We start from the raw sequence: 24436 nt of genomic DNA on the forward strand, positions 1-24436 counted from the left end.
TTCCTATTCCTTGGCCTTTTTCTCAAACATGAAAAGAACATGTTGGTCTTGTAGTGAAACATTATTATTAGATCTAAAAGAGCCCCAATCAGCAAATTTTCCAGTTCAATCTTCAGCAGTGAAAAATAATACAAGTCTATCACTATCAGAATGACTGCAGATCTCTCTAGGTAATGCTTAGAGTTGTAAAGAAAATTTGTTGTAGCTTTCATGGCTACTGTGGAAATCATGATCAGAATTGACCCTAGTCTTGATGATAAAGTGGTTGTATCACATGTTGCCCATAACCAACCAACCCCAAAGTCTCTAGTATGATCCGCACGCTTAAGAAAGGTGTACATACCCGTTTAAAGAGTAATATAAGCATGAAGGTTCACAAAAAGTGTGGAAGCATGAATCATGAGTTCTGGTTATTGTTCTGATGTAAGCATATCAGAAGTTCAGTATAGCTAACCACTCGATCATGATGTGTGTGTGTTTTGTTTTGTGTGTGTGTGGAGATAAACTTTATGGAGTAAAGTACTAGTGAATACAATTCACGAATCATGATGCATATATAGTTCGAACCAAAAAAATGATGCACATATAGAGTTATATATGTTTATTACCCTCCCTTGTCTTACTTGAAAGTTATAGGGATTTGTTGTTTTTGTTGTGTTGAAATGAAATGAAGGATATAAAGAAATCGGGAAAAAGATGAAAGTTACATTATGACTATTTTTATTGATTAAAAAATATATAATTATAGAGTATATATAGCTAGATTGAAAATAAAAAAATGTCCGAACCTCCTTATTCTATATCACTCCATTCACTCCTACAATCCTAACATGTCTTAGTAGAAAATCATTTTTGTTGTTGCATTATAAGTTAATTTGGGTAAATGAATGCTATGAAGTTATTTGTCGGAAAAGTGACTTACTTAAACCCTAGATCGATCATCATAAAATGAATCTGATTTCTTTTGGATATATATTAAGGACCAGTGATTCAGTTCGTGAACCGGTTTCAAAGAGCCACATAACATAATTATATGTCAGATTTGGCATCTTAATCTAAGGTTGCAAGTACTAAGCAAGTGATTAATTAGTACATAATCGACAAAACCCAACTGCATAAATCACAATCTGGGACTGTCCCTTTTAATAGCTAGTCAACCATTCCATAAATCACAATCTGGTTAAAACACACAATAGATTTGATTTGACCTACCGTTCCATCCCTCAATGAACATTCTAAATACTCATCAAGAGTACGTACTCTGAAGAATGTTAGGTCTGGGGGTGGTGTTTTATGTGAGATTTGGAACAGATCGAACAGAGGTTTAGTTTATAACACACTTCAAGATCTGATCTCTCTCGTGTTCTTTTGTTCTAGATCAGAGACGTACCACATGTTGGCATGTTCGAATGCATCATATGTGCATAGTCATTTAGGTCACTCTAAGTCATTTTATATGCCATCTCTTTGCCTTCCCAGGCTAGAACTTGTGAGTTCTACGGTGTCATCGTTCTACTCTTTTATTTACTTTCAGTAAATCGACCATATAGATCGGACAACACAAATGGTGTATATGTTCATCTGGTTATCAAGTGACAAGAAAACAATGTTCAATCACCGTTATATGTTAATCGTTGACGAGGTGACAGTACTATTAGATATATGTAGTTGAATCCACTTCACTTGTTTGTTTCTTAATTAATATATATGAATTATCAGAGATTTCTTGGCCTTGAAACTATTATCGATTTAGTCACCATACATATGTTTATTGGTATGGATCGTATGGACCATCCCCATATATGTAGTCTACTTCATGCATGATATATCATCCGGTTCATCCAGTAGTGTCCAGAAGTGACTCTGTGTTACACTGTTAGCCACGTTTTAGTGTAGACCTTTTTGATGACAACCCTTTTCCGATTATTATTAGCAGACAAAAGTCCTTCGCATGATTGTTCTATTTCCAGTTTTTATTTTCTTTTTTCATAATTTCGTTCACCAATTGTCTTGGAGCAAACTGATCAATCCGTAGTCAAAACTTACAAGCTGATCATCCAAATCCTAGTTAGCTTGTCCGACTTGGCTGTGTTAGGATTAAATTTGTGAATGTATATATATGCAGTTCCCACAGTTAGAACTGCAAGAATCCCGACGGGTTAATTCATAGTTCTAGTTAGCTATGAGGAAGGAAAGGATGGAAGATCACTTTTTTAATCGTATCAAAGTTGAAGAGTGTGGCTTAATGCTAGCTACACGTACACGTTTATCAAACTCAAAACAACGTATTTGTATACTATACGAAACCAATTAAGTCAGAGACTTTTGAGCCAAGTTACCGTAACAGCTAGGTTTCCACTATTGTTCATGTGTAATTGTTCTTGCTTGTTTACCATGAACAAAATGACGTTTCCTCGACCTTAATATAAACAATAACTAGTAAAGCCATAAGCGTTTTACAGTACTTTTACTAAGTTCATTAGATCTTACTTGAAGAAGGAACTATATGACGATGTAAGTAGCATTTTGCACATACTTAGGGAAACTAATGACTATACTAACCATTTTTAAGAATTGTTTTCTTTTAAACTTATGTTATTCGACTCTATTTACGAGAATTATAAAATAAAAGATAATGTTGAACCAAGTGACTGACAATTATGTTTTTTCTTCTTTTATATTTAGTTTTTTAATATTATATATTTATTCCCTTTCCTAGAGGGAAGTCATATTGCTGAAGATGATCGAATTGCTTACCTTATTAATGTAGCGTCAACAAATTGTGGTGGAGGAAAACACGGATGGTAACTTTTCCTATTACAATCTTGAATTGACATGACCAGCCAAGTCTTTTTCTTTCCCTATCGGATGTGGTATACTCAGCTAATTGTTATAACTTTCACATGCTTAACTAATTAGTTTATCAAGTTCACATGTTTAACGAGAAAGAACATTGTGGTACTTACTAAGCTTAAGTTTGGAAAATATAAGCCCTTAATTGCTATCACTCAATCTAGACATACTACATTGGGTGCCATTATCAAATCATGAAGAATAGAGATTTTCCTTTTTTTTTTTTTTTGTTGCTACAATACTTGTACAAACTAGCCAACAAACATAAAGCTGTCAACCAAGACAACACAATGTGGATAATTTCCTAAAATATATAATACATACCAAGTCCTAGAGTTTTCTTAAACTTCACTTTTGTCCCCCCTTTCATAAAATCAAAATTAAAATACATACCCCCATAATTTTGGTAAGTAATTTCCACTTACCAAAAAAATTTCAATGACTTACCTTCCCCGAGCTCTCTCTTTTCTATCTAATTTCGACAACCACCAATCCACACCCTATATAATCCCCCCACTTTATTCTTCTCCGCAGTCCATAATCAACACCACAACAAATTTCACGACCAAACCAAACCACAGCAATGGTCGACACTAGTGATTCTTCCTACGCTCCCTTGCCGGGGGAGGAGCCATTATTTTCCGGTCATTCCCCAACAAGTCTACGGCGACCCTGGAAGGGATTCGCCGTGATCCTCGCCTCCGTCGTGTTTCTCTTGTCATTGGTTGCATTAATCATCCACCAAGGCCCGTCAAATGTAGTGCCGGAAAAACAAGATGAACATCAACATCGTCCACATTCAACTACTCCAGCTTCGGAAACTACGTCGTCGTGGGAGCCGAGAGGGAAGGCACTAGGAGTCTCGGCCAAGTCGAACCCGCCGGTCTCCGACGAGCTATCGTATAACTGGACCAATGCTATGTTTTCTTGGCAGAGAACAGCTTTTCACTTTCAACCAGAAGAGAATTGGATGAATGGTAGGTACAAAGTACACCCCAGCTTCACAGCTAGGTTTCTTTCACTACTTTTTTCCAATGATTGATTAGCTTTCCAGAAGCGACAGGAATCCAAATTCTATGATTTGTTAGTTTGATTTGTCATTAGTTTTTAATTTGGTCGTGTTTTTCTGTTACTAATCACAATTCCTCGTCTTGTTTCATCCCGTGTTGCTGCGGCGAATCTGGCTTTCTTCTACTTCATCAGATCCTAATGGTAAGTTTCCTTACTTGGCAAGTTGGTATCAATTATTCGAGCACATTAGTAAACATCATTATTACTGCTTTTTCTTGGGCAATTATCTTGCATTCACATAAAATTCTTGGTGCGTATTTATGATATTATTACAATTCAATTTGATATAGCTTATTCTTAGATCAAATGTAACAAAAAAAAAGTTGTGTTTGTATAGTAGATATAGTAGTTGTTGTTGTTTTTTTTTTTTCCCGATTAGACGATGGAAGTTACATGCTCAACTTGTTTTTGAATTTTGCTTTAATATTAGTTTTTTTTATAGTGAAAATTATGTTTTCCAGTAATGTTTAGTAACAAACTTAATTTACCAAAAATTTAGTCCAAGATACCAAGCAAGCCAAATATTTTTCTTTGTTTTTGGTAAAAGAATAAAAACTAATTTTTATTCTTATTGTAATCTATTGTAATATGTGGACCGGAAAAGACATTATTTATGGAGTTGTGGACCAATCAAGAGCCACAATTGTCCCGGCCCAGTCCAGCTCATGATAAGGTGACTACCTAGACAGTCCGGCCCCACCTTGGAAGATATAACCAATGACTCCTTGCCACTTGGCACAAAATACCCATAATACCGGTGATAGTGATTTTAAAGTTTAAACAGATTTGGATATTACAACATGTGTGGTTTTAAATTTGTCATGTGCTCATCTCCCACCGTCCACCCCTACCCACCCTTCAAATTTTTCTTTTTTTGGCGAGGCACCCACCCTTCAATTTGACCAACGTTAGGTGTTTGTCTGCCCCTTCATGATTCATAATCACACTCAGACAAAAAAAAAATACATAATCACATAACACACTGTTGCAAAAGCCTAATCTTTTTCTTAATAATGAAATTTTAACCCAATGTTTTTATTTTTTGTGTAGGTCCATTGTTTCACAAGGGTTGGTATCACCTGTTCTACCAGTACAATCCGGACTCCGCCGTATGGGGCAACATCACGTGGGGCCACGCCGTCTCGACGGACCTGATCCACTGGCTGTACCTCCCCCTCGCAATGGTCGCCGATCAGTGGTACGACGCAAACGGCGTGTGGAGCGGCTCCGCCACGCTACTCCCCGACGGTAACATTGTAATGTTGTACACTGGTGACACGGTCGATGCGGTCCAAGTGCAATGCCTAGCGTATCCGGGCAACTTATCTGATCCCTTACTCTTGGATTGGGTCAAGTACTCGGGTAACCCGGTGTTGACTCCCCCGCCCGGGATTTTATCCACGGATTTCCGTGACCCCACCACCGCGTGGATCGGACCCGACGGCAAGTGGCGCATTACCATTGGCTCCAAGATCAATACAACTGGAGTTTCGTTTGTGTACATCACAGAGGATTTCATAAACTACAATATGTCGCAGGGTCTCCTTCATGAGGTTCCGGGTACGGGTATGTGGGAGTGCATTGACTTTTACCCGGTTGCCATAAACGGGTCGAAGGGTTTGGATACGTCTGTGAATGACCCGAGTGTGAAGCATGTTCTAAAGGCTAGCTTGGACGACACGAAAGTGGATCACTATGCGCTTGGGACTTATTTCATAGAGAATGAAACATGGGTACCCGATAACCCGGCTCTTGATGTGGGTATTGGGTTGAAGTATGACTATGGAAGATACTATGCATCAAAGACATTTTATGATCAGAACAAGGAGAGAAGGATCCTTTGGGGTTGGATCAATGAGACCGATACCGAGTCCGATGACTTGGCTAAAGGTTGGGCATCAGTTCAGGTATGATTTCTTCGCCTTAAAACTATTTTGGTCATATATATTTACTGATGAAACTGTGAAGCACACTCTAATACACTAATAAATGTTACAGACTATTCCGAGGAGTGTGTTGTTTGACAACAAAACCGGCACCAATTTGATCCAATGGCCAGTGGAAGAGATTGAGGAGTTGAGACTGAACAGCACAGACTTCAGTGATGTTTTGGTTGAAGCAGGAGCAGTTGTTGAACTAGATATTGGAACAGCTACACAGGTTAGTTTGTCTAGTAAAACTTGGTTACATAAGCATTTTTTGTACATGATCAATTATATTTACTAACATATACTTCTGTTCTGGTTTTGATATCAGTTGGACATCTTTGTGGAGTTTGAGATAGAGTCGTTGGGATCAGAGACTTTGAATAGCAGTGTTGGTTGTGGTGGGGGTGCTACAGATAGAACCAGTTTCGGACCATTTGGTATTCTGGTCATTGCAGATGAGATTCTTTCAGAGCTGACCCCTATCTATTTCAACATTGCCAATTCAACTGAAGGGGATGTCACAACTTATTTCTGCGCAGACGAAAGAAGGTTTGCATCTTCATCAACGTTGAGATATGCTTATGAGTAATTGCTGAATTGTTATGTGTAGTGGTTCTGATGTAAGTTTCTTATCAATGCAGGTCATCTAAGGCTCCTGATGTCTTCAAACAAGTTTATGGAAGTGAAGTGCCTGTGTTGGAGGGCGAAAAACACTTCGCGAGAGTATTGGTGCGTATCTTGATCTCCATAACAAGTTTAAATGTTCTTATGTAGTATATACGAATGCCAAATAGTCTAACATCTTGTTGTCGGTCTTCACTAATTTTTCCGTGTTGAATGTTTACAGGTTGATCATTCGATTGTAGAGAGTTTTGCGCAAGGAGGTAGGACAGTGATTACATCTAGAATTTATCCAACAGAAGCAATCTATGGAGCGGCGAAACTATTTTTGTTTAACAATGCAACAGGATTGAATGTCAAGGCCACACTGAAGATTTGGCAGCTGAACTCAGCTTTCATTCACCCTTTCCCATTAGACCAGGTCCAATGAGAGTACAATTTTTTGTAGTGAAGCCAGTTGAACTGAATATCTGTGGTAACTTTCCCTCCTTCATTAGGAGTTGCATTCATCCGAGATTTGTCTACCAAGTACCAAGCAATGACAAATTTTCTGGCAAACAAATGTAAAATGTGGTCTGTAATATTCTTTGGGTGCCCATTCTGTTTGTAACCAGGGTACGTATGCCCTTCAGCAATATCTGTTGATTTGGACCTTATTGGTTCAAATGAATAATCATCTTCAATGAAATATAGATTTTGCCTATTGAGATCCTTTTTCCCTGCTGCATTAGTCCCACTGAGCTAAATTTCTTTCTGGTTTTTGTTTTAGGCCAAGAAAATTTCTTCAGGGTCTTTATAAATAAAATAAATAAAAATAAACCTCTTTCCAAATCCACTCCTTACATGTTAAAAACTCCTAAACAAACATGGTAGTTTAGGAGATGGTAGTTTCAACTTTACTTGTTACTGGTGCAGTTGGACAGCAGTCTTCTTCTGGTTCAACATCCTCGCAATCTCTGAAGTTGAAAATAAAATTAACTGTCAGCAGAGACTCAAATAATTCATCAGACAATAACAGAGGTACATAAGTAAAACAAGAAAATGTGTGAGGTAACTTACGATGTAAAGCAGAAGTTAACTCCGAAAAAGTGGCTGCCCATCAAGTCGACTTGAAAAACAGATGAGTATAGGGTTCTGATTTCAGTTCTTCCTTCTTCACTGAGGATTCGAAATGTAGTCATACAGAGATATTGATGCACAGGAGAATATTTATTCTCGCCTGTTTTTACAAGACAAAAGTCCAGCCCTCCTAAATAAACCAAACTCTGAGTTAGAGGCCCCAACATCGGTGGGTTTGAGGTTCTGCGTATATACAGAGGCAAAGGTGCGTCTAGGCAACAAGTACCATCTGAATCCCGCCAAAAAGGGAATGCTAGGACTTCGCCACGAAAAAACGACAGTGAATATATAACACCGTCTACAACCACAGCCCTCCCCAGAAAAGGATAGTAATCCGACTTGGCGACCTTCACTCGATGCCATGTTTGTGAACCGATATGAAACGCCATCACCGCATGATCTTTCTGGTTATACATTGAGATCAAAATATAGCCGTAACAGACGGCATAACCTGCTACATCCATGCGTGGGTTTGGTAGAGTCTCGTACGGCCAAGAAGGCAGGGATTTCCAGGAATTAGTGGCGGAATTATATCGCTCAAGGGAGGGGTGGTCTGGGATGCGTAGGAAGCATGTTGGATGTGCAAAGTAATATAGCTCACCGTATGCAGATATAATAGTACCGTGTGGTTTTAATGGTTTGGATGGAGGGAAGTCATGGATTGAGGTTGCGTCTGGGTCTGTGTCAAAAACAAAGGAATTGGTGGGTGTGATGGGTTCGCCATAATAAGGGTTCTCCTTTGCCATCAAATATAACTTGGAGCTAACTCTCACACCCTCAAACAAACAGTTCTTCGGCGGATACAGAGGCTTATCAAAAAACTTCATTACTGGGACGAGTACATGTGGAGGGGATTCAGCTCCTGCATCACCTGAAGCTTCACCGGATTCTCCATGCTCTTTAAGGTTTACTTTATATAGTGCACCGTGGTACTGACCACAATAGAAACGCACCAAAACAAACATGGATTTATACGTCTGCAGGTTTGCGTTAATCTCCATGGCCAATCTGAACGTAGAAGCCAAGTTCACCTAAAGTAACAAAGCAAATCGATTTAATTTCAACACAATCCACTCTAAATCGAGAGAAATACAAACTCAAATTAAAGAGAAAAAAACACAGATGATATATAGATTTGTACATATAGATTTCAATCAATGGTACAAAATTGATAATCACTTAATCAAACACCCCTAACTATCATGTTACAATATTTATGAGTTCTGCAGGAGAGCATCTGATGCAAAACCAAATGATCAATCATGGAACCCAAACCAACAGAAACACAAAAGCTACGCCATTCTGATTCTCTCGTTGTTATATCAGGCACGGCCTATGTATATATATGACGCATCTCATACTTGTTGTTTCCAATCACAGCTATTTCACAGATCGGTAAAGACCTTACGTAGATGAAATAAATAATAAAAGCAAATCCAACAAAGTAATCCACCGGAAAATGTAAACTGACCTCGGAACACGCGCTTTTGATCGGTCGGGAAACAACCGAGAGGCTCTGCTAAGATGATGTGTTGGGAACCGCAAGGTTAAACAATTAATTGCTTCAATGGATCACTAGAAAAGCCCACATCACATAAGACTCCAATCCATATCCAAAGGACAAAGGCATTATATGTGTGACCCAAGAAGGCCCAAATACGCGGCCCAGAAACCAAAGAGAGCCCCAAGCAGCCCAACCAAACCCTACACGCTCTCAAAACTACGGTAATGTGCCCTCAAATCTAGCTAAGAATTGCCACTTTTGTCGGAATGGAAAGGAACACCTGTTCTCTACCTGCTGCAACATACAACTTCAGATCTGCTTTATTTTCTTTGTCCTCCAATGTCATCCTGGTACTTCCAACTTCACTTTTAACTGGTGCAGTTGGACAACAGTCTTCTTCTGGTTCAACATCCTCACAATCTCTGAATTCCAATATAATGTAACAGTCAGCAGAGAATCATTAGAAAAATAGAATACCAATATATCAATAGGAATTGCATTGGAAAATAAGTAAAACAAGCACTTGTGTTAGGAAACTTACGGTGTAAAACTGAAGTTAACTTCCAGAAAGAAGCTGCCCATCAAGTCGACTTGATAAACAGATGACCGTAGGGTTCTGATTTCTGTTCCTCCTCCTTCACGTATGATCCGAAATGTAGTGATACAAAGATATTGATGCTCAAGAGAATATTCATTCTGGCCAGTCTGCACAAGACAAAAGTCTAGCCCCACTAAATGAACCAAATTCTGAGTTATATACTCCAACATCGGGGATGGTGGATGCGCGGTATTCCATATATGCAAAGGCAAGGCTGCGCCTAGGTAACAAGTATCATCTGAATCCCGCCAAAACGAGAATGCTGAAATTTCGTCCCGAATCAAAGACATGGAATATATGGTACCGTCTACAACCGCGGCCCTCCCCACGAAAGGATAATGTCCGGAGTCGGTGACTTTCACTTCATGCCATTTTTTTTGTAGTAATATGAAAAGCCATCACCCGGCGATCTCTGCTGTTAGACATCGAAAACAAAATAATGTCCGGAGTCAACCAAAAAGCTACCATTGAAGTCCACAATATCAAGTTATCAACCAACGTAACCATCTGCCTAGTTCAAAATTTAGTCAGTAGATTAAGAAATGAATTTGGTGTTGATAGGTAAGTAATCTAGAATCTGTGCTTACTTTAGAGCACTGAAACAACAGGGTAATGATGATGACCACCCCATAACATAGAGGTAACAAAAATGTTTTCTCTTTCCCCGTCCCATCTTGAATAGCCTCTGTTAAACCTATTCCCAGGGCATCCTCAGAAGCATATATCCTGGGTCCTGGCTGTGACAAAATGCCTGTAACATACCCATTTTCAGATATTTGCAGGAAATTGGAGCATACTACTCTGTAAAGGCTACTACATATAAATGTTTCGCTACTAAAACTTACTTACAACACTATCTATAAGAGAGTCTCATGCTGTTGTTCAACACATGTTTTGCTACTAAATATGTTACATTTAAAAGTTCGACCTGTTTACTTTACTGACAAATATCAACCCTTGAGAGTGTTTTAGTGTCACAGTTTACAACCAGCAATGGCAGCTTGTGTTTGATTAGTAGCTTGACTAAGATGACATAATACATTGTTATAAAGCCATTGAATACTACGAGTATTTGAATAGTGATTAGCAAATTAAACTTAAGCACAGAATACAAAACTACATTCAATACAGATCAAATGCCTAATGCAAGTTTTCCAGCACGAAACAAAACTAACAAATTGAATTGCATTTTCACAGCTTAGCGTATTTGACAAACCTCGACAGAGCTGATATTGTTTCTATAGATACAAAACTACAAGGATATGTATCACAAACTCTTCCTGGAAGGGATCGAGTTGAGACTCCAAATGTCATATTATGTGGAGGAGGAAAAGGATGTGCTCTCACTGCTCAGCATATGGAGACCTGGAGATGGAAGAAATAAAAAGTTCAAATTTAAAACCGAGGAAAGTTTGACAAGCTTCAACATGTTCCCTCGCTTTTCTACATGTATTTGATAACATTATCATCAGTGCGGATGTTGTCTGAAATTACAAGTGCGTACCTGGAAACCACTCGATCGAGGAGTGTTGGTTTTCTCTTATATGTCTTCGCCATTAATTCGTACGCAAGGGATGTGTGCTATCTTGTGCCGGTATCGTCCTTTGTATCTCTGTTCAAGGAGAGGACAGTTGCGAATAAAAAGTCCCTCAAGTGAAAGAGGCAGGCCTTCCTCCACTGGAAGGGTTGTAAGCTTCGGACAGTTCCAGATCCAAATACTTTCAAGAGAGGTGAGGAATTGAAAGCCCTTGCTCAGTTTCTTTAGATTTGGGAAGTGTCTAATACTCAAAATAACAAGAGATCTGGGGAGCAGTATCTCCGTCTCCTTTGAATTCTCAGCAGCAGGTGGAAATGACACCAGACCTCCATCATCTTCACCCCTCAGACGCAATTCTCTCAAAGAGGTGAGTCTCTGCAACCCTTGAGATTCCATCAGTGCCTTACAGTTCGTGATCTTGTTAATTGTCAGTGATGTTAGGTTGGTGGGGAAGGAAGTTGTAGTTGTCAAACCTTCAAAGTAATCAATTGTCAGTTTTTCAAGATTACTGGTGTGCATCATGTCTCTCGCCAACTGTGCCACCTCCAATTTATCGCAATTTTCGAGTTTGAAAACTCATTAAAAACAATCGGGTGAAGATTTTTCAAGTTCGTCAGTTTTACAATTGCTTAAAGATCATGATTTACCAATGTAAAGACTTTGGTGAACATACAAGAATATGAGATTTTTGTCAAAAAAAACGTGCTACAATCCACAATTTCATATGAATATCATGATTTCGAACAATTTCTTGTTTTCTTAGAAAAATCTCTGCAGTTGGTTCCTATTGTAAAACTGGTGTTTAACAGTGTTCTCCGGAGCAATTTCTACAATATAGAAGAGTCAAAACTTCTTTTTCTCAGACAGACTGGTTCAGTAAAACATGGTACACTCGGCATTGTGCATGTTTCTATATCTATTGTCTGTATATATGAATATCTACTCACCTCGGTTTCTTTTTTACAACACTAAATGACAGCATATTTCTCTACATACACAAGAATCAATAATGCCATTTTGGTCTTTCTTCCTCTTCCTTTTCGGTCAACTCCCGGTACTGATACCACACTGCTCCAGACTTACCCACTGGGATTGGAGACCTAACAAATATTTCGACTGGCTTGGGAACATGCACAGCTAAATGCAGTTCCCTGCAGTTTTTTCTGAATTTGAATCAGAACTTCTTAATAATCTGCAAATAGGTTCAATACTAATCCAACCTAAGCCTGATATAGCCGCATCACCTGCTGGCCTGCATACAAGGAAAAGAGAAGAATTCTCATATTGATTAACTAACTAACTTTAAGGAAATATCAGAATTGCAATACTCATATGAATGATTTACCTTTGCACATCTTCAACTTTTATTTGCAATTGACGCTGAAAGTCGAGACCTCTCCATTCATCTGCTCTTTCTTTCCCAGTTGGAGGTGTCAGTAAGACTCCAACGTGTTTCTGCAACATGGTAAAAGGCACATTACAATCACACCAATCAATTTAAAGAGAAAAATATCATGCACACCTTTAAGGCCGGAATGGTATCACATTTTCATAGTGTCAGTAACATAAAAGGGTTCACTTTAATTGTTTTCAAAATATTTTAAATGCTTCATAAGTCAGCTGTACTTGGGAAATAAGAAACTATGAATCTCAAGTGGGACCTTGATTACCTGGTAAAATTCATCAGCCTCATCAGTTGGTACCATATGAATCTGAAGACTCTTTGGCCCATAAAATGTTAAACGTGTCTCAGGGAGAACCTGAAATTATCAATATTTGATTACTCAGGAAACACCGTATATGCATCAGCCAGATAAAGATCGTATCTGAAGCTACAAGGCCAAACCAAACCTTTAAGACATCTACTCTGACAAGACCTCCCCAGAATATTAAATAGCCATTCAAATCATTGGAATTTCCTTGCCTGGTTGTTCCACTTCCAGAAACCTGAGAATTCTGGAGGGATAAGAAACAGTCAACAACTCAAAGATACCAAAGGAAAAAACAAGAGAAAGAAAAGCAATTAACTTACAGGCAAAGATTGACCCCTAAGCCGACTTTGAGGAGCAAGAGAAGGTAGGTCTTCTGAATGAACGACAGCGGCTTGCCTATGATGGAGATGAACTCCAGGTGTGTCGTATAATTTCTGCAGATAACAGAATGTTACTGTACTAAACTCTGAAAGGCCATTGGTAATATACAGATACTATAGCATACCCCTCCTCCTAGGAAAGCGTTGATTTGAATTGAACCCAGGGTAGTTCCAGGGACAGCAGACTGTATTGGTTTGTACTTTTGCGCTGATGCAGCAACTGGATCCTTTTCCGCCATCAGTTCTGGTATAACGGTAATACAGTATTAACAAAAGTCAGTTCAAAAGAAGAATAACTCATTTAGAAAAATAAATCCTGGCATTTATCTTTGTGAACAGAATTGCTATGAACTTCATAGCAACAAAACATATCAGATGTCAACTAATGAACCTACTCAGTAAAGCACTGATAAAAGCTGATTTCCCAACATTTGCGGAGCCCTGTAGCAAAAGGTAAGCTAAACTATCAGATGCAAACGCATTTTTTATAGGTCAATGCAAACGCATTTTTTATAGGTCAATCCAAGTATGCACCAACTAGAGGATAATCGATACAGAAGGCAAAACAAGATATGACAACTCTTTTGTTTTACTTCCTTTTACAAGCATACTCAAATAGAAATCAGCAACATGACTTGACTGGGCATGAAAGATTTTCATGGATAAAATACCAGTAAAAAAGCATGTGCTGATTCAAAATCTTATTGAAGTTCCATACAGTCAACAGGTTAAAATCTCAAATGTGATTGAGAATCAAATCAAATTCATAGCAGTTCACAAGAAACCACACACTCCAAGAGCAAGGATAAGTAGAAAAAAAAATTCAGGTTCTGAGAAGTGTTAAATTCACTTGACAAAACCAATACTCAGTACTAAGTAAGTAAACTTCCAGAGTTCCCATCAAGAAGCTCACCATAACATACACGTCCCGCCCCTGCACCAAAAAATAACCAAAGAACTCAGTTTGAAGTTCCTGTAAATGATAGATGTTCATACTTATTTCATTCAACAGGAAGTACAAATTTACAATGTATAAACCTATTTCTTCTGTTGGCTATAATTAAATAACTTATATCAATGGCTTTAGTCAGATCAATGAATTTCACACATGAAGATGCACATACACTGAGAAGTAAATACCTTTTTTTCCATTTGAATCTCTGATGCAACTCCAGCTACTCCAACCAAAGACTTTGAACTCATCAGATGAATGCTCAAAACACTGCAAATAAGCATCAAGGACACTCTTTTAAAAAGACACCATATAAAATAAGTAAAAGCAAAGGCTAAGGAAACAAATCTTACTTAAGCTTCTTCTTTACAGTGGCCTCTACAACCCCATCACCAATGCAATTAAAATCAGTCCCCTTGGGAAGTAAATCAATCTGTCATTCGAAAAGCGCAATTAGAAAGCTGCGTGCATCAATGTCATGTTACATAAGTTACATAAGTACAAATGAGAAGCTTAATACCTTAGTAATGACTAATATTATGGGATTCGCACCGGCCAGATCACGCATACGAGCCAAAAAGCTACCATTGAAGTCCACAATATCAACCTACATTCCAATAACCATTTAAAAACAACCTACATTTCGCAACGCAACTCACTCAAAACTAAATGCCAGCACGTAGTATACCAATTTAACTATCAGCGCTCTCTCGTAGCCCAAATGCGAGAGCTCTCATTCTCGTAGCCCAAATCCAATTTAATTAATATCATATTTTGTGGAGGAAAAGGATGTGATCAACAGTTTTGAGCATTAGGAGACCTGCAGATGGAAGAAATAAAACGTTAGATGTGGAAAACAGAGGAAAGTTTGACAAGCTTCAACATGTTCCCTCGCTTTTCTACATGTATTTGATAACATTATCATCAGTGCGGATGTTGTCTCAAATTACAAGTGCGTACCTGGAAACGGCTCCATCGAGGACTGTTGGTTTTCTCTTATATGTCTTCGAAATTAATTACTACCTCAGGGATGTGTCCTATCTTGTGCCGGTATCGTCCTTTGTATCTCTGTTCAAGGAGAGGACAGTTGTGAATACGAAGTTCTGAAAGAGGCAGGCCTTCCTCCACTGGAAGGGTTGTAAGCTTCGGACAGTTCCTGATCCGAATACTTTCAAGAGAGGTGAGGAATTGAAAGCCCTTGCTCAGTTTCTTTAGATTTGGGAAGTCTACAATACTCAAAACAACAAGAGATCTGGGAAGCAGTATCTCCGTCTCCTTTGAATTCTCAGCAGCTGGTGGAAATGACACCAGACCTCCATCATCTTCACCCCATAGACACAAATATCTCAAAGAGGCGAGTCTCTGCAACCCTTGAGATTCCATCAGCGCCTTACAATTCTTGATCTTGTGAATTTCCAGTGATGTTAGGTTGGTGGGGAAGGAAGTTGTAGTTGTCAAACCTTCAAAGTAATCAATTTCCAATGTCTCGGTGTGCATCATGTCTCTCGCCAACTGTGCCACCTCCAATTTATCGCAATTTACGATCCGTATCATTCTCGGCCACACATTCATTCTCGGCAACGAAATAAGACTTTGACAATACAAAACAGTTAATGACTGAAGATTGGTGAGGTGGCACAGTCCCTCGGGTAAGGATTTCAGGTTTGGGCAGTGAAAGATGAAAATTTGTTCGACTTGCCAGCTGTCATCGAGGAACCTCTCAGTTATTAGCTCCAGCTGTCCACAACTCACTATCCGAAGCTGTTTAAGAGACCTGGGTAATTGACTTTTGCATGATAAGCACATCAAAGAGGGACAATTCTCTATCGTCAAACTCTCAAGACAAGAAGAAGAAGAACCGTTACCCACCTCCTCCTCTTTCTCTATTAATGACTTCAAATTCCCACAATTCCTAATCTTTATTCTTTTTAGGCTGAGAGGAATCTGGTATTTTGCAAAGTGCAACAGAGATTCGCAGTCATGAATCACTATGTCTTGGAGACAAGGTGGCAGACCAACATCCGGAAAAGAAACAAGACTTGAACATTCACTTATGTGCAGCTCTTGAAGACAAGGTGGCAGACCAACATCCGGAAAAGAAACAAGACTTGAACATTTAATTATTCGGAGCTCTTTAAGTGATGTAAGGTGATGATATCCTTCAGGCACCATCAAAAGCCTTCCACACTCGATTAACGCCAGACGTTCAATCTTGCAATCCAGGATTTGCAATTGCACCAACTGCTCTGCTTCAATCCCTAGCTTTTCAACAAGGATCGAGTTGTCTTCGATACACAGACGACCAAGAGAAATCAAGTGTTGCAGTAATCTATCCTCATTTTGAAAGCAACATGTAAGCTCCTCACAACCAGTGATCCTCAACTCTTTAACATTTTTCAAGCTTTTCATGAACGCCACTGTTTGGAATCTCAATTCTGATACATTTGAAAATGTCAAACTCTCTAGTAAGTCAAACTGAACTGTACTTGTGTCGTACACCACCATCTTGCACTTTTCAATGTTTGATCGGTGAAGCTGTTTATATTTGGATACTGAAACCACCAATTCCTCACATCCGCAAATCTCAAGCTGTGCTAATGAATCAAGCTTCTCCGGTAAATCACCCTCCAATTTGGAGCAGTCCTTGATGGAAAGCTTTTTCAGGCAAGAGAAAACTTCAACACCCTCACTTTGTTGGCAATGAGACCACTTCTTCCAATTTTTCAGATAATGCAACTCCAGGGTCTCTAAAACATGAAACGGCAGGTCACTTTCTCCATAAAACTCAACACCAACACTCTCAACTGCATCCATTTCTTGTACACAAAGTTCTTTGAGACAAGGCAACTGTCCGAATGGTGGCAAGAATTGACAATGATTACAACCTTCTAACCTTACCCGCACCATTTTAGTGAATGAAGGATTCCCAATCCATGTTGAAAATTTCAATCCACCATAACCTTTGATGGTGAGATTTTTGAGCTTGCTATGAGGTTGTAACATGCCAAGCACAATTGCTGCATCTTCTGTTGAGACACTCGAAGAAGACCATTCAAGAAATAGGGCTTCAAGCCTTTCCTTGCTCTTTAAGTTGGCACTCCTGGCATCCTCGACACAAATCACATTTTCTAGTCTTGAGATGTGCAATGTCCCTTGCAGATGCAATAATGACTCAATCTCTCTTACTCCTGATCCACTACCTTTGCCAATAACAAACTCAGGCAATGTTTGGAGGTTAGTCAATTGACCAAGCTGAGGAGGCATTTCTTCCAATGAATCTGTACCTGAATTGTTGAGATGACGCAAATTAACTAGGTTTCTCATGCTTGTGGGCAGTGCCTTCAACTTGTCACAACTTTTCAATAACAATGTCTGCAAGTTGTACAGAGTTGTTGTCGAGTCTGGCAAACTTCTTATCCGAGTGTGGGAGAGATCAAGATAACGTAGATGCTTCAATTCACTGATTGTATTCGGCAACTCGATTATTTGATAACTTTTCAAAGAGAGGAGTCGTAAGTAATGGAGTTTGGGAAATAAATCAGAAGTAACCTTATGAGCCAGATAATGACCATATGAAGGTGAAAGTGGTAAGAACGTTCGCAAAGATGTAGCTTCAGAATAGACCTCGAACTTCTTAACCCCATCATACGCACCAAGAATGTAAGACGAATGACGAACCTTGGGCAAACATGTACGTTGCTGCGAGTCATAATTCTGCATATCCTCCAATCTAGAACATGAGCTTCCTGCAGCCCAACGTGCCAATTCAGTAACCAGGTCATGCATTATGTATTTCGACTCTGTTTTGCTTGATTTTTGAAATAATGACCTGGACACCAACTCTTGAAAATAGTCACGTCCCAAATCTTCCATTTGCTCATGTTCTTTGGGCGGAATCAAACCTTCTGCCATCCACCAAAGGATCAATTGCATCTCCTCAAATTCATAATCATTTGGAAGTATTCCACAGTAGGAGAAACACCGTTTCAAAGTCGAAGGGAGATAATGATAGCTCAGTTTCAATGCTGGAAGGATTTCCTTCTTGTTCTGATCTGATAGAGTCCTCATCTTGTGGTCTAATATGTCTTCCCATTCGTCTACTTCTTTACAACGTAAAAGCCCACCAAGAGTCCTTGCAACTAACGGTAACCCATTGCATTTTTGTACAATTTTCTCTTTAAGGAACTCAACAACTTCAGGTCTGTTTTTTAACTGTGCATGGTGCTGAAAGAGTTCCCAACAATCATCTTCTGACATCGGGTTCAAGTTATAAGGGCTACTATCTCCCATCATATTTGCGACATTGGCGTCACGTGTTGTCACGATGATCTTACTTCCAGCTGCTCCAACACGAAAGGAGGCCTGCAGTGTAGTCCATTGACCATAGCTACAAGTGTGCCAGACATCATCAAGAACAATTAAAAACTTCTTGCCAGCCAATTCCTTACTTAACTTCTCCAGAATTGAGTTAAGCTCCTTCAATTCCTGAACTGGAGAGGACGTGACTGATTCCAAAACGGCTGCTGCCACCCTTACAATGTCAAAGTCGTCTGACACAGATACCCATCCTTTTGGGGAAAACTGGCCAGTTGCAGCATCGTTGAATACATGTTTAGCAAGTGTTGTCTTTCCTAGTCCTCCAGTACCGACAATACCAACCACATGATAATTCTCTTGTTTTGAAAGCAAATCATAGAGAATCTTAGCCTTTGCTTCATCCCTTCCGATCACAGGTCCATCAAGTTGATAAGTAGTGGGTGGCATTTTCCATGGCTTTTTAGACACTCCAAGTTTCTGCAAATCAAACTGCTTTCCTCGTGTAGTTATCTCCACAAGTCGATCACTTATCTTCTTGATTGCTGAGTTCAGATCAAAATTGGACTTAACTTTAGAGAGTGAGCTCCATAACTTGCTTTTGCTTCCTTGTTGTCTTTCTATCCTCCGCTTCAGCATTTTAGTATCAAATATGTCCAATACATCTTGAACATCGTAAGCCAAATCTCTGAGATCATCCAGCCACTCTTTACTGCTCTTCGTGTTAGTTGCTTCTCCTCAGCATCACTCAGCACCTCTTCAATGGCCGTCAACGTTCTAGTCCATTTCTCCAGCACCTTTTTGTCGACCCCCATAAGGCGTCCGAAGTACTCAGTGATCTCTTGATCCGCCAACTTCTCAAGCAGCACCGGAGGAATGCACCAAGAACAGCTCCCCCATCGTTCTTTTTTGTACAATCGATGTATTCAAAACTGCAGAAAGTGAAGCTAGTAGTTAATTAAGGTACAATTATAGTTGATGCATGCATGCTAGAAAATAATTTAAACAATGAAATGGGTGTTAAATCTGATTTGTTTCCCTTAATTTGCAAGATCGGAAAACATGCACTTACATGAAAAGTTGATTATTTCTTCTGTGAGATCACAACTAAAACACTTGCAACGTTAATTCTTCCACAAGGTGATCGGCCAAGTCTCTGAGATCATGATCATGACAGACTTTCTTGTTGCAGATCGATCTGATTCCAGCTATACTGCACAAATTAGTAAGCGGATCCAGTTTAATTAGTTCACAATGATAATCCAACATGAATATAACTGATTAACAAAATGAAATTAGTAACGGATTCAAGAAGAGCTAGCTTACATGGATCAAAGGATATCTGAGTCCAAAATCAAGAAGCCCTTTCTTCTTTAGATGAATAATGATACAGTGCAGTGTGTATAGTTCAAGTATGAATGGATAGAAGCTCCTCTGGCAAAAAGTCTAGATATGAAAACCACTCGCACTTTCCTAAAAGTCGATGAAACAAAGGTGAGCCACTCAACAGGAATGACGGGAAAAGGCGATGGAACACAAAGGTTTCACCCTGCCGACACCGAAATTACCATTTTAACTGGTAAAAGTGTGTGTTCTACTGTAACCGTTGACACTTACTGTATGTGTGCATCTATGTTTTCATCTGTTAAACTGGAGACGGCCATGTTTAGTAAATGATTTTTGGAAGATGCGTTTTTGGCAATAAAACGTATTTGGACCACCTTTTTTTTTGGTGAATTTGAATAATTATTGGATAGTCTTCACAGAGATGGGCTTATGGGCAATATCATTCAAATTCAACAATTATTCAAAAATTTGGCGTACAAATTCGACGCTCTACAATATATGCAGGTTGAGCATAGGGCTCAAAACAGGCACAACATTGGAATGCCACCACCATGAAACTACTCAAGAGTTGATACAGTTTTACATATGCACTTGTATCTAAATGAAAGCTGGAGATTGATTGCATAACCAACTAGCACATGTAGTCGACAAACAAGAAGTTTCTCATACATACGTTGAAGATAGATAAGCCCTCACAGGAAAGGATCATTCACCATGGTAAAGTAAAACATCTGAACCAAAAGAGAAAAGTTCGACAAATCAGAACAAGTTATACTTGATATGATAGCAAAGAAGCAACTTGTGTTCAACGCAAAGCTACAATTGAAATGAGCATGGAAACATGGAAACAGTAGAAAGGGCCATTTAGTAAAGGGATTGGAGATGTACCAGCATCACTTGTTTGTTTAGCAACGGTCCTTTGAACAGTTGAAACTCCATCCACAAACTTTGTTCGGAAAGGACATTAGCATTATTGAACATGCCCTCTTTCAGTGAAACCACAATGAACTGAAAAAAATGTGATAAACAAGAAAAATGGGTAAGTAGAAGTTGCATATTATCTTTATAAGTTATGCTGCAATCTGCTCTTTTGTAGAATGAGGTTTGAATTACAAACTCCAGAATACCAGACTCTACAAACAGCCAAGGGATGATGATCAGTCAAAGAGCAGTGGATATGCCAGATCACAGCTATGCCTAAAACATTTTCTGAACTTTTTGAGATTTGTAAAAGTCAGATAGTATTACTTATTTACTTGCACAATGACAGAAAAGAAGTTGTATCTTAGCTAAACCTAACTTTATGGATTACTGGAGGAGAAGATGGTACATGTCAGAAGAAGATTCCAGCTAGGTAAAATGTACATAACCAGATGGCAGAATCCACCAACCTGGGAGTGTGGGAAATGACTTTTGATCATTCTTCCAATATTCTGGGTGTGACTTAGATCAAGAGCTGCATCAACCTGCAAGTGAATAACAAGATGATGATAACTGTTTCATCTTAACAACCAGAGACCAATACAATATAATGAACCCACATTAAAGCTTTGCAGATACCAATACAGTCTACAGATGCTACAAGTATCCCACTAGATTACTCCAAAAAGAAAAAAAGTAAAACTTTGAATGACAACTTCCACATGTGGAGTAGCTATTTCAAACAAAGAAACGACACCACAAAAAAAGCTAAAACCCAGGTAAATAAGAAACAAGCCGTCCATTAAACACATAGGAACAACAGAGCACCAAAGTTGTAGAAATGTTTTGGTAGAGAATCCACAGCAGAAGCTTTTAGTCTAATTCTAAACCCAAATTGCACCCAGTTCAGTGAATAAAGTCAATAAACCCTAATAGAAAAGTTAAGCATACCTCATCCAGTATATACAGAGGAGCTGGTTTGAAGAGAAGCAATGCCAAGATCAGAGAAAGTGCCAGCAGGGATCGCTGACCTCCACTCAGTTCTGACAAAGACTGTTTCCAAACACCCCCAAATGCAACACGCACCTCAAGGCCATCTAGGAAACTACACCCTTCAGGAGGTTCAAGCTTTCCCATTGTGCCGGGTAAAAGGGTAGAAAAGATAGACCCAAAGTCTCTGAATGAAGAATTTTTTTTGTCAGTTTCAGTTTGGAGTCAAAAATAAATAGCATTGGAAGTATAGAGAAGTTGTTGAAAATCACAAAGTCAACTGAGAATGACTCACTTGTTAACTTTGACCCAAGTAACATTCAATGTTTCCTTCTTTTTCTCATCCAGCTCTTCAATCACCATCTTCATCTTAGACTTGTCATTCTAAGAAGGATTTCTAGAAGTAAAAGAAAAGGAAAACAGCTCACAGACAGATCAAGGTTCACCAACCTCAATGATGTTCTTCTTAGACATTAGGTCATTGTACTCGTCTTCTGCTTTCTCAAACATTGCCATAACTTTCTTATTCACCCTTTTCTCAAGGCTACAAAAGGATAAAAAAAGTCATCTCTCAGCCTCATGGAAGGAACTAATAACAAACTTCACAACATATCAAAAATGTAAAAACTCCAGCAAGTATAACCAACAATAATGAAGAAGAAAAATGCAAGTCACGAACCCAGATAGTTGAGCCTGCAGTTTATCTAGTTCCTCCCTTGCATTGCAAGGATCCCGCGTTGCAAAATCATAATCAGTCCCAGTTTTTCCAAATAGCTGTTTCTCAGAAGTTATCCAGGCATGCCTCTCTACCAACTTGTCTACTTTCGTAGAGCAGTCTTTCTGTTCCGTTTCCATTCGTTTTACCTAATTAATATATTCAGAAAGATTAGAATGAGTTATAATTATGCAGAACACTTGGGAGGACCATTAGCAAAGTACCTCATTTTCCATCCTCTTCCGTTCAAGATCTGTCTCGCGAAGTTTGTCTTTAAGTCTTTGCTGCTCAGATTCAATGCCATTAATTTGGGAATCACACTCCTTCATCTTCATACAAATTGAATCAAGCTGGGATTTTGCATGATCATGCTTATTTCTTGTAAAATTTACCTGTGAAAGAGAAGTTTGCAGCATGAATAATTGTACACAAAATATGAGTCAAAAACAGTATCAGAGTTTTTACCTTCTCTTTCTGCTCTTCTACGTCTGAAACGAGTCCATCAATTTGTGCTCTCAAAGAAGACAACTGCGTCTCCAAAGATGCAAGCTCTTTTAAAACAACATCCTTTGCCATAATAAGCTTCTCCTTTTCATTTTCATGTCCCTATCAGTCAGTAAAATCATATCACACAAAAATTAAAGAGCTGATGTGGAATCAGACAATAATAATCAACCCAGAAACTGGAGCAGTTTCCAAACAGAATTAGCCACATGAAGACTTCTAAATAACACTGGCAGACATCTTCCAAAATGCTAATCTTTTACTTTTTTCCTGGATGTTTCAATTACGGAGGGAGCATCTTAGTTAAACAACTCCCATGCGGTTTATTTTTCCATAACAAAGTTACGTAAATTGGTCTAGAAAGCAAAAGACTTAATGATATTCATAACTAAGTTTATTTTTAATTTTGTTTTATATAAAAAGATGTCGAACATAGAAATTCTTTTAGGAATTACACTTATAATAGTATGAGATCCAAAATTTGATAGGTGGTTTCAGCAGGCCAGCCAAACGATCACAAGATCCACTATCTAACAATGAACATCATCAAACAAGTTGTTTCAAATAAAGTAAGCTCAATGAGATCCCATGGACGATATTTCTATTAAATCTCAGCAATAATAAAACTTAACTTGAGATCCTTTGAAGCTGACTGGAGTAGAGCTTTTGTCTCTTTGATCTTCTTTTCCAAATCTTTCAGCCTTCCCTCCCGACTGTTGTCATGCTCTTTGATTGATTTCTCAAGAAATGACACTTTATTCACACAATCTTCATGCAAAAGTTTCTTTTCTTTGGCTGCAGTATTAGCTTCTTGTAGCTCTTGCTCAATCCTCTTTACTAATTCACCAATCTAGATAGCAGAATAAAAATTAAGATTCATGTCATCAATCCAGTGAACACAGTACGCAGCATAGTTCTGCATCTGAATATGCTCAAAGAGAAAAGAAATGACAAAACCTTGTGATGCTCATTTTGTTCAGCCCTGCCCTGAAATAATTTAAGGTCATATGATTTGAGTTCTAACTGTTGTTTAAGCTCCATGAACTTCTTGTGAAGAGGCTGAATCTCTCTTATCTGCAAATAGTAATACATTGATGAAATTACTATGGAAATGAAGTTCCCAATGACATGTAAAACAGTCACAATATGAATTGTCAATTGCATAGTGTAAGATGGAATTTCAGTATCTTATTGAGAGAAAATAAGATTTCATAGGCAACCATAGCTTCAATCTCAGTCAACTTTTTCTGATGCTCAGAGAGTTTTAGCTCAGCTTCAGCCAGCTCATGAAGCTGCCTTAACNGATCACCCCACCCCTGTGACAGGAAATGATTGCTTAAGAACGAAACTAGCTAGAAGCATATGTACTT

General features: G+C 38.7%; 3 protein-coding genes and 2 pseudogenes across 6 annotated transcripts in view; 2 read left to right on the forward strand and 3 right to left on the reverse strand.

Moving 5' to 3' along the window:
- Window positions 1-24436, forward strand: part of LOC101310948 (putative disease resistance protein At3g14460-like) — a 192395-nt gene that overhangs the window by 22552 nt on the left and 145407 nt on the right. The window lies entirely within an intron of this gene.
- On the forward strand, window positions 3437-7185 carry LOC101302788 (beta-fructofuranosidase, soluble isoenzyme I-like). 2 transcript variants are annotated; one of them, XM_004307758.1, is made up of 8 exons: window positions 3527-3830; window positions 4057-4065; window positions 4975-5831; window positions 5923-6084; window positions 6181-6401; window positions 6494-6581; window positions 6700-6736; window positions 6821-6939. In XM_004307758.1, exons 1-8 carry the CDS (start codon window positions 3773-3775, stop codon window positions 6901-6903), a joined length of 1515 nt encoding a protein of 504 aa, XP_004307806.1. In that variant the 5' UTR covers window positions 3527-3772; the 3' UTR covers window positions 6904-6939. The 2 variants fall into 2 exon arrangements, with proteins under 2 accessions (XP_004307805.1, XP_004307806.1); XM_004307757.1 differs by having other exon boundaries at window positions 3437-3830; window positions 6700-7185.
- LOC101307253 lies at window positions 12059-13956 on the reverse strand (annotated as a pseudogene). The gene is made up of 6 exons (XR_185290.1): window positions 13449-13956; window positions 13264-13377; window positions 13083-13187; window positions 12902-12991; window positions 12577-12686; window positions 12059-12483 (listed from the first exon to the last, which is right to left on the reverse strand). The product of XR_185290.1 is annotated as an NO-associated protein 1, chloroplastic/mitochondrial-like (transcript).
- Window positions 13702-15251, reverse strand: LOC101311236 (putative nitric oxide synthase-like). The gene is made up of 7 exons (XM_004309004.1): window positions 15236-15251; window positions 15076-15095; window positions 14796-14882; window positions 14629-14708; window positions 14464-14545; window positions 14174-14257; window positions 13702-13764 (listed from the first exon to the last, which is right to left on the reverse strand). The coding sequence occupies exons 1-7, from the start codon at window positions 15249-15251 to the stop codon at window positions 13702-13704; spliced, it is 432 nt and encodes a 143-aa protein (XP_004309052.1).
- LOC101311528 overlaps window positions 14466-24436 on the reverse strand; it is a 13090-nt pseudogene continuing 3119 nt past the window's right edge. Inside the window, exons 8-24 of the transcript XR_185368.1 lie at window positions 24287-24382; window positions 24024-24140; window positions 23700-23916; window positions 23028-23170; window positions 22787-22954; window positions 22527-22711; window positions 22298-22391; window positions 22143-22231; window positions 21809-22034; window positions 21328-21402; window positions 20825-20944; window positions 19303-19493; window positions 15236-19219; window positions 14964-15095; window positions 14796-14882; window positions 14629-14708; window positions 14466-14545 (exon numbers count right to left, since the gene is read on the reverse strand). The product of XR_185368.1 is annotated as an uncharacterized LOC101311528 (transcript). The remainder of the gene's footprint in view (window positions 14546-14628; window positions 14709-14795; window positions 14883-14963; window positions 15096-15235; window positions 19220-19302; window positions 19494-20824; window positions 20945-21327; window positions 21403-21808; window positions 22035-22142; window positions 22232-22297; window positions 22392-22526; window positions 22712-22786; window positions 22955-23027; window positions 23171-23699; window positions 23917-24023; window positions 24141-24286; window positions 24383-24436) is intronic.

Source organism: Fragaria vesca, linkage group LG7 (genome assembly GCF_000184155.1).
Source record: "Fragaria vesca subsp. vesca linkage group LG7, FraVesHawaii_1.0, whole genome shotgun sequence".
Taxonomy (NCBI): Eukaryota; Viridiplantae; Streptophyta; class Magnoliopsida; order Rosales; family Rosaceae; genus Fragaria; species Fragaria vesca.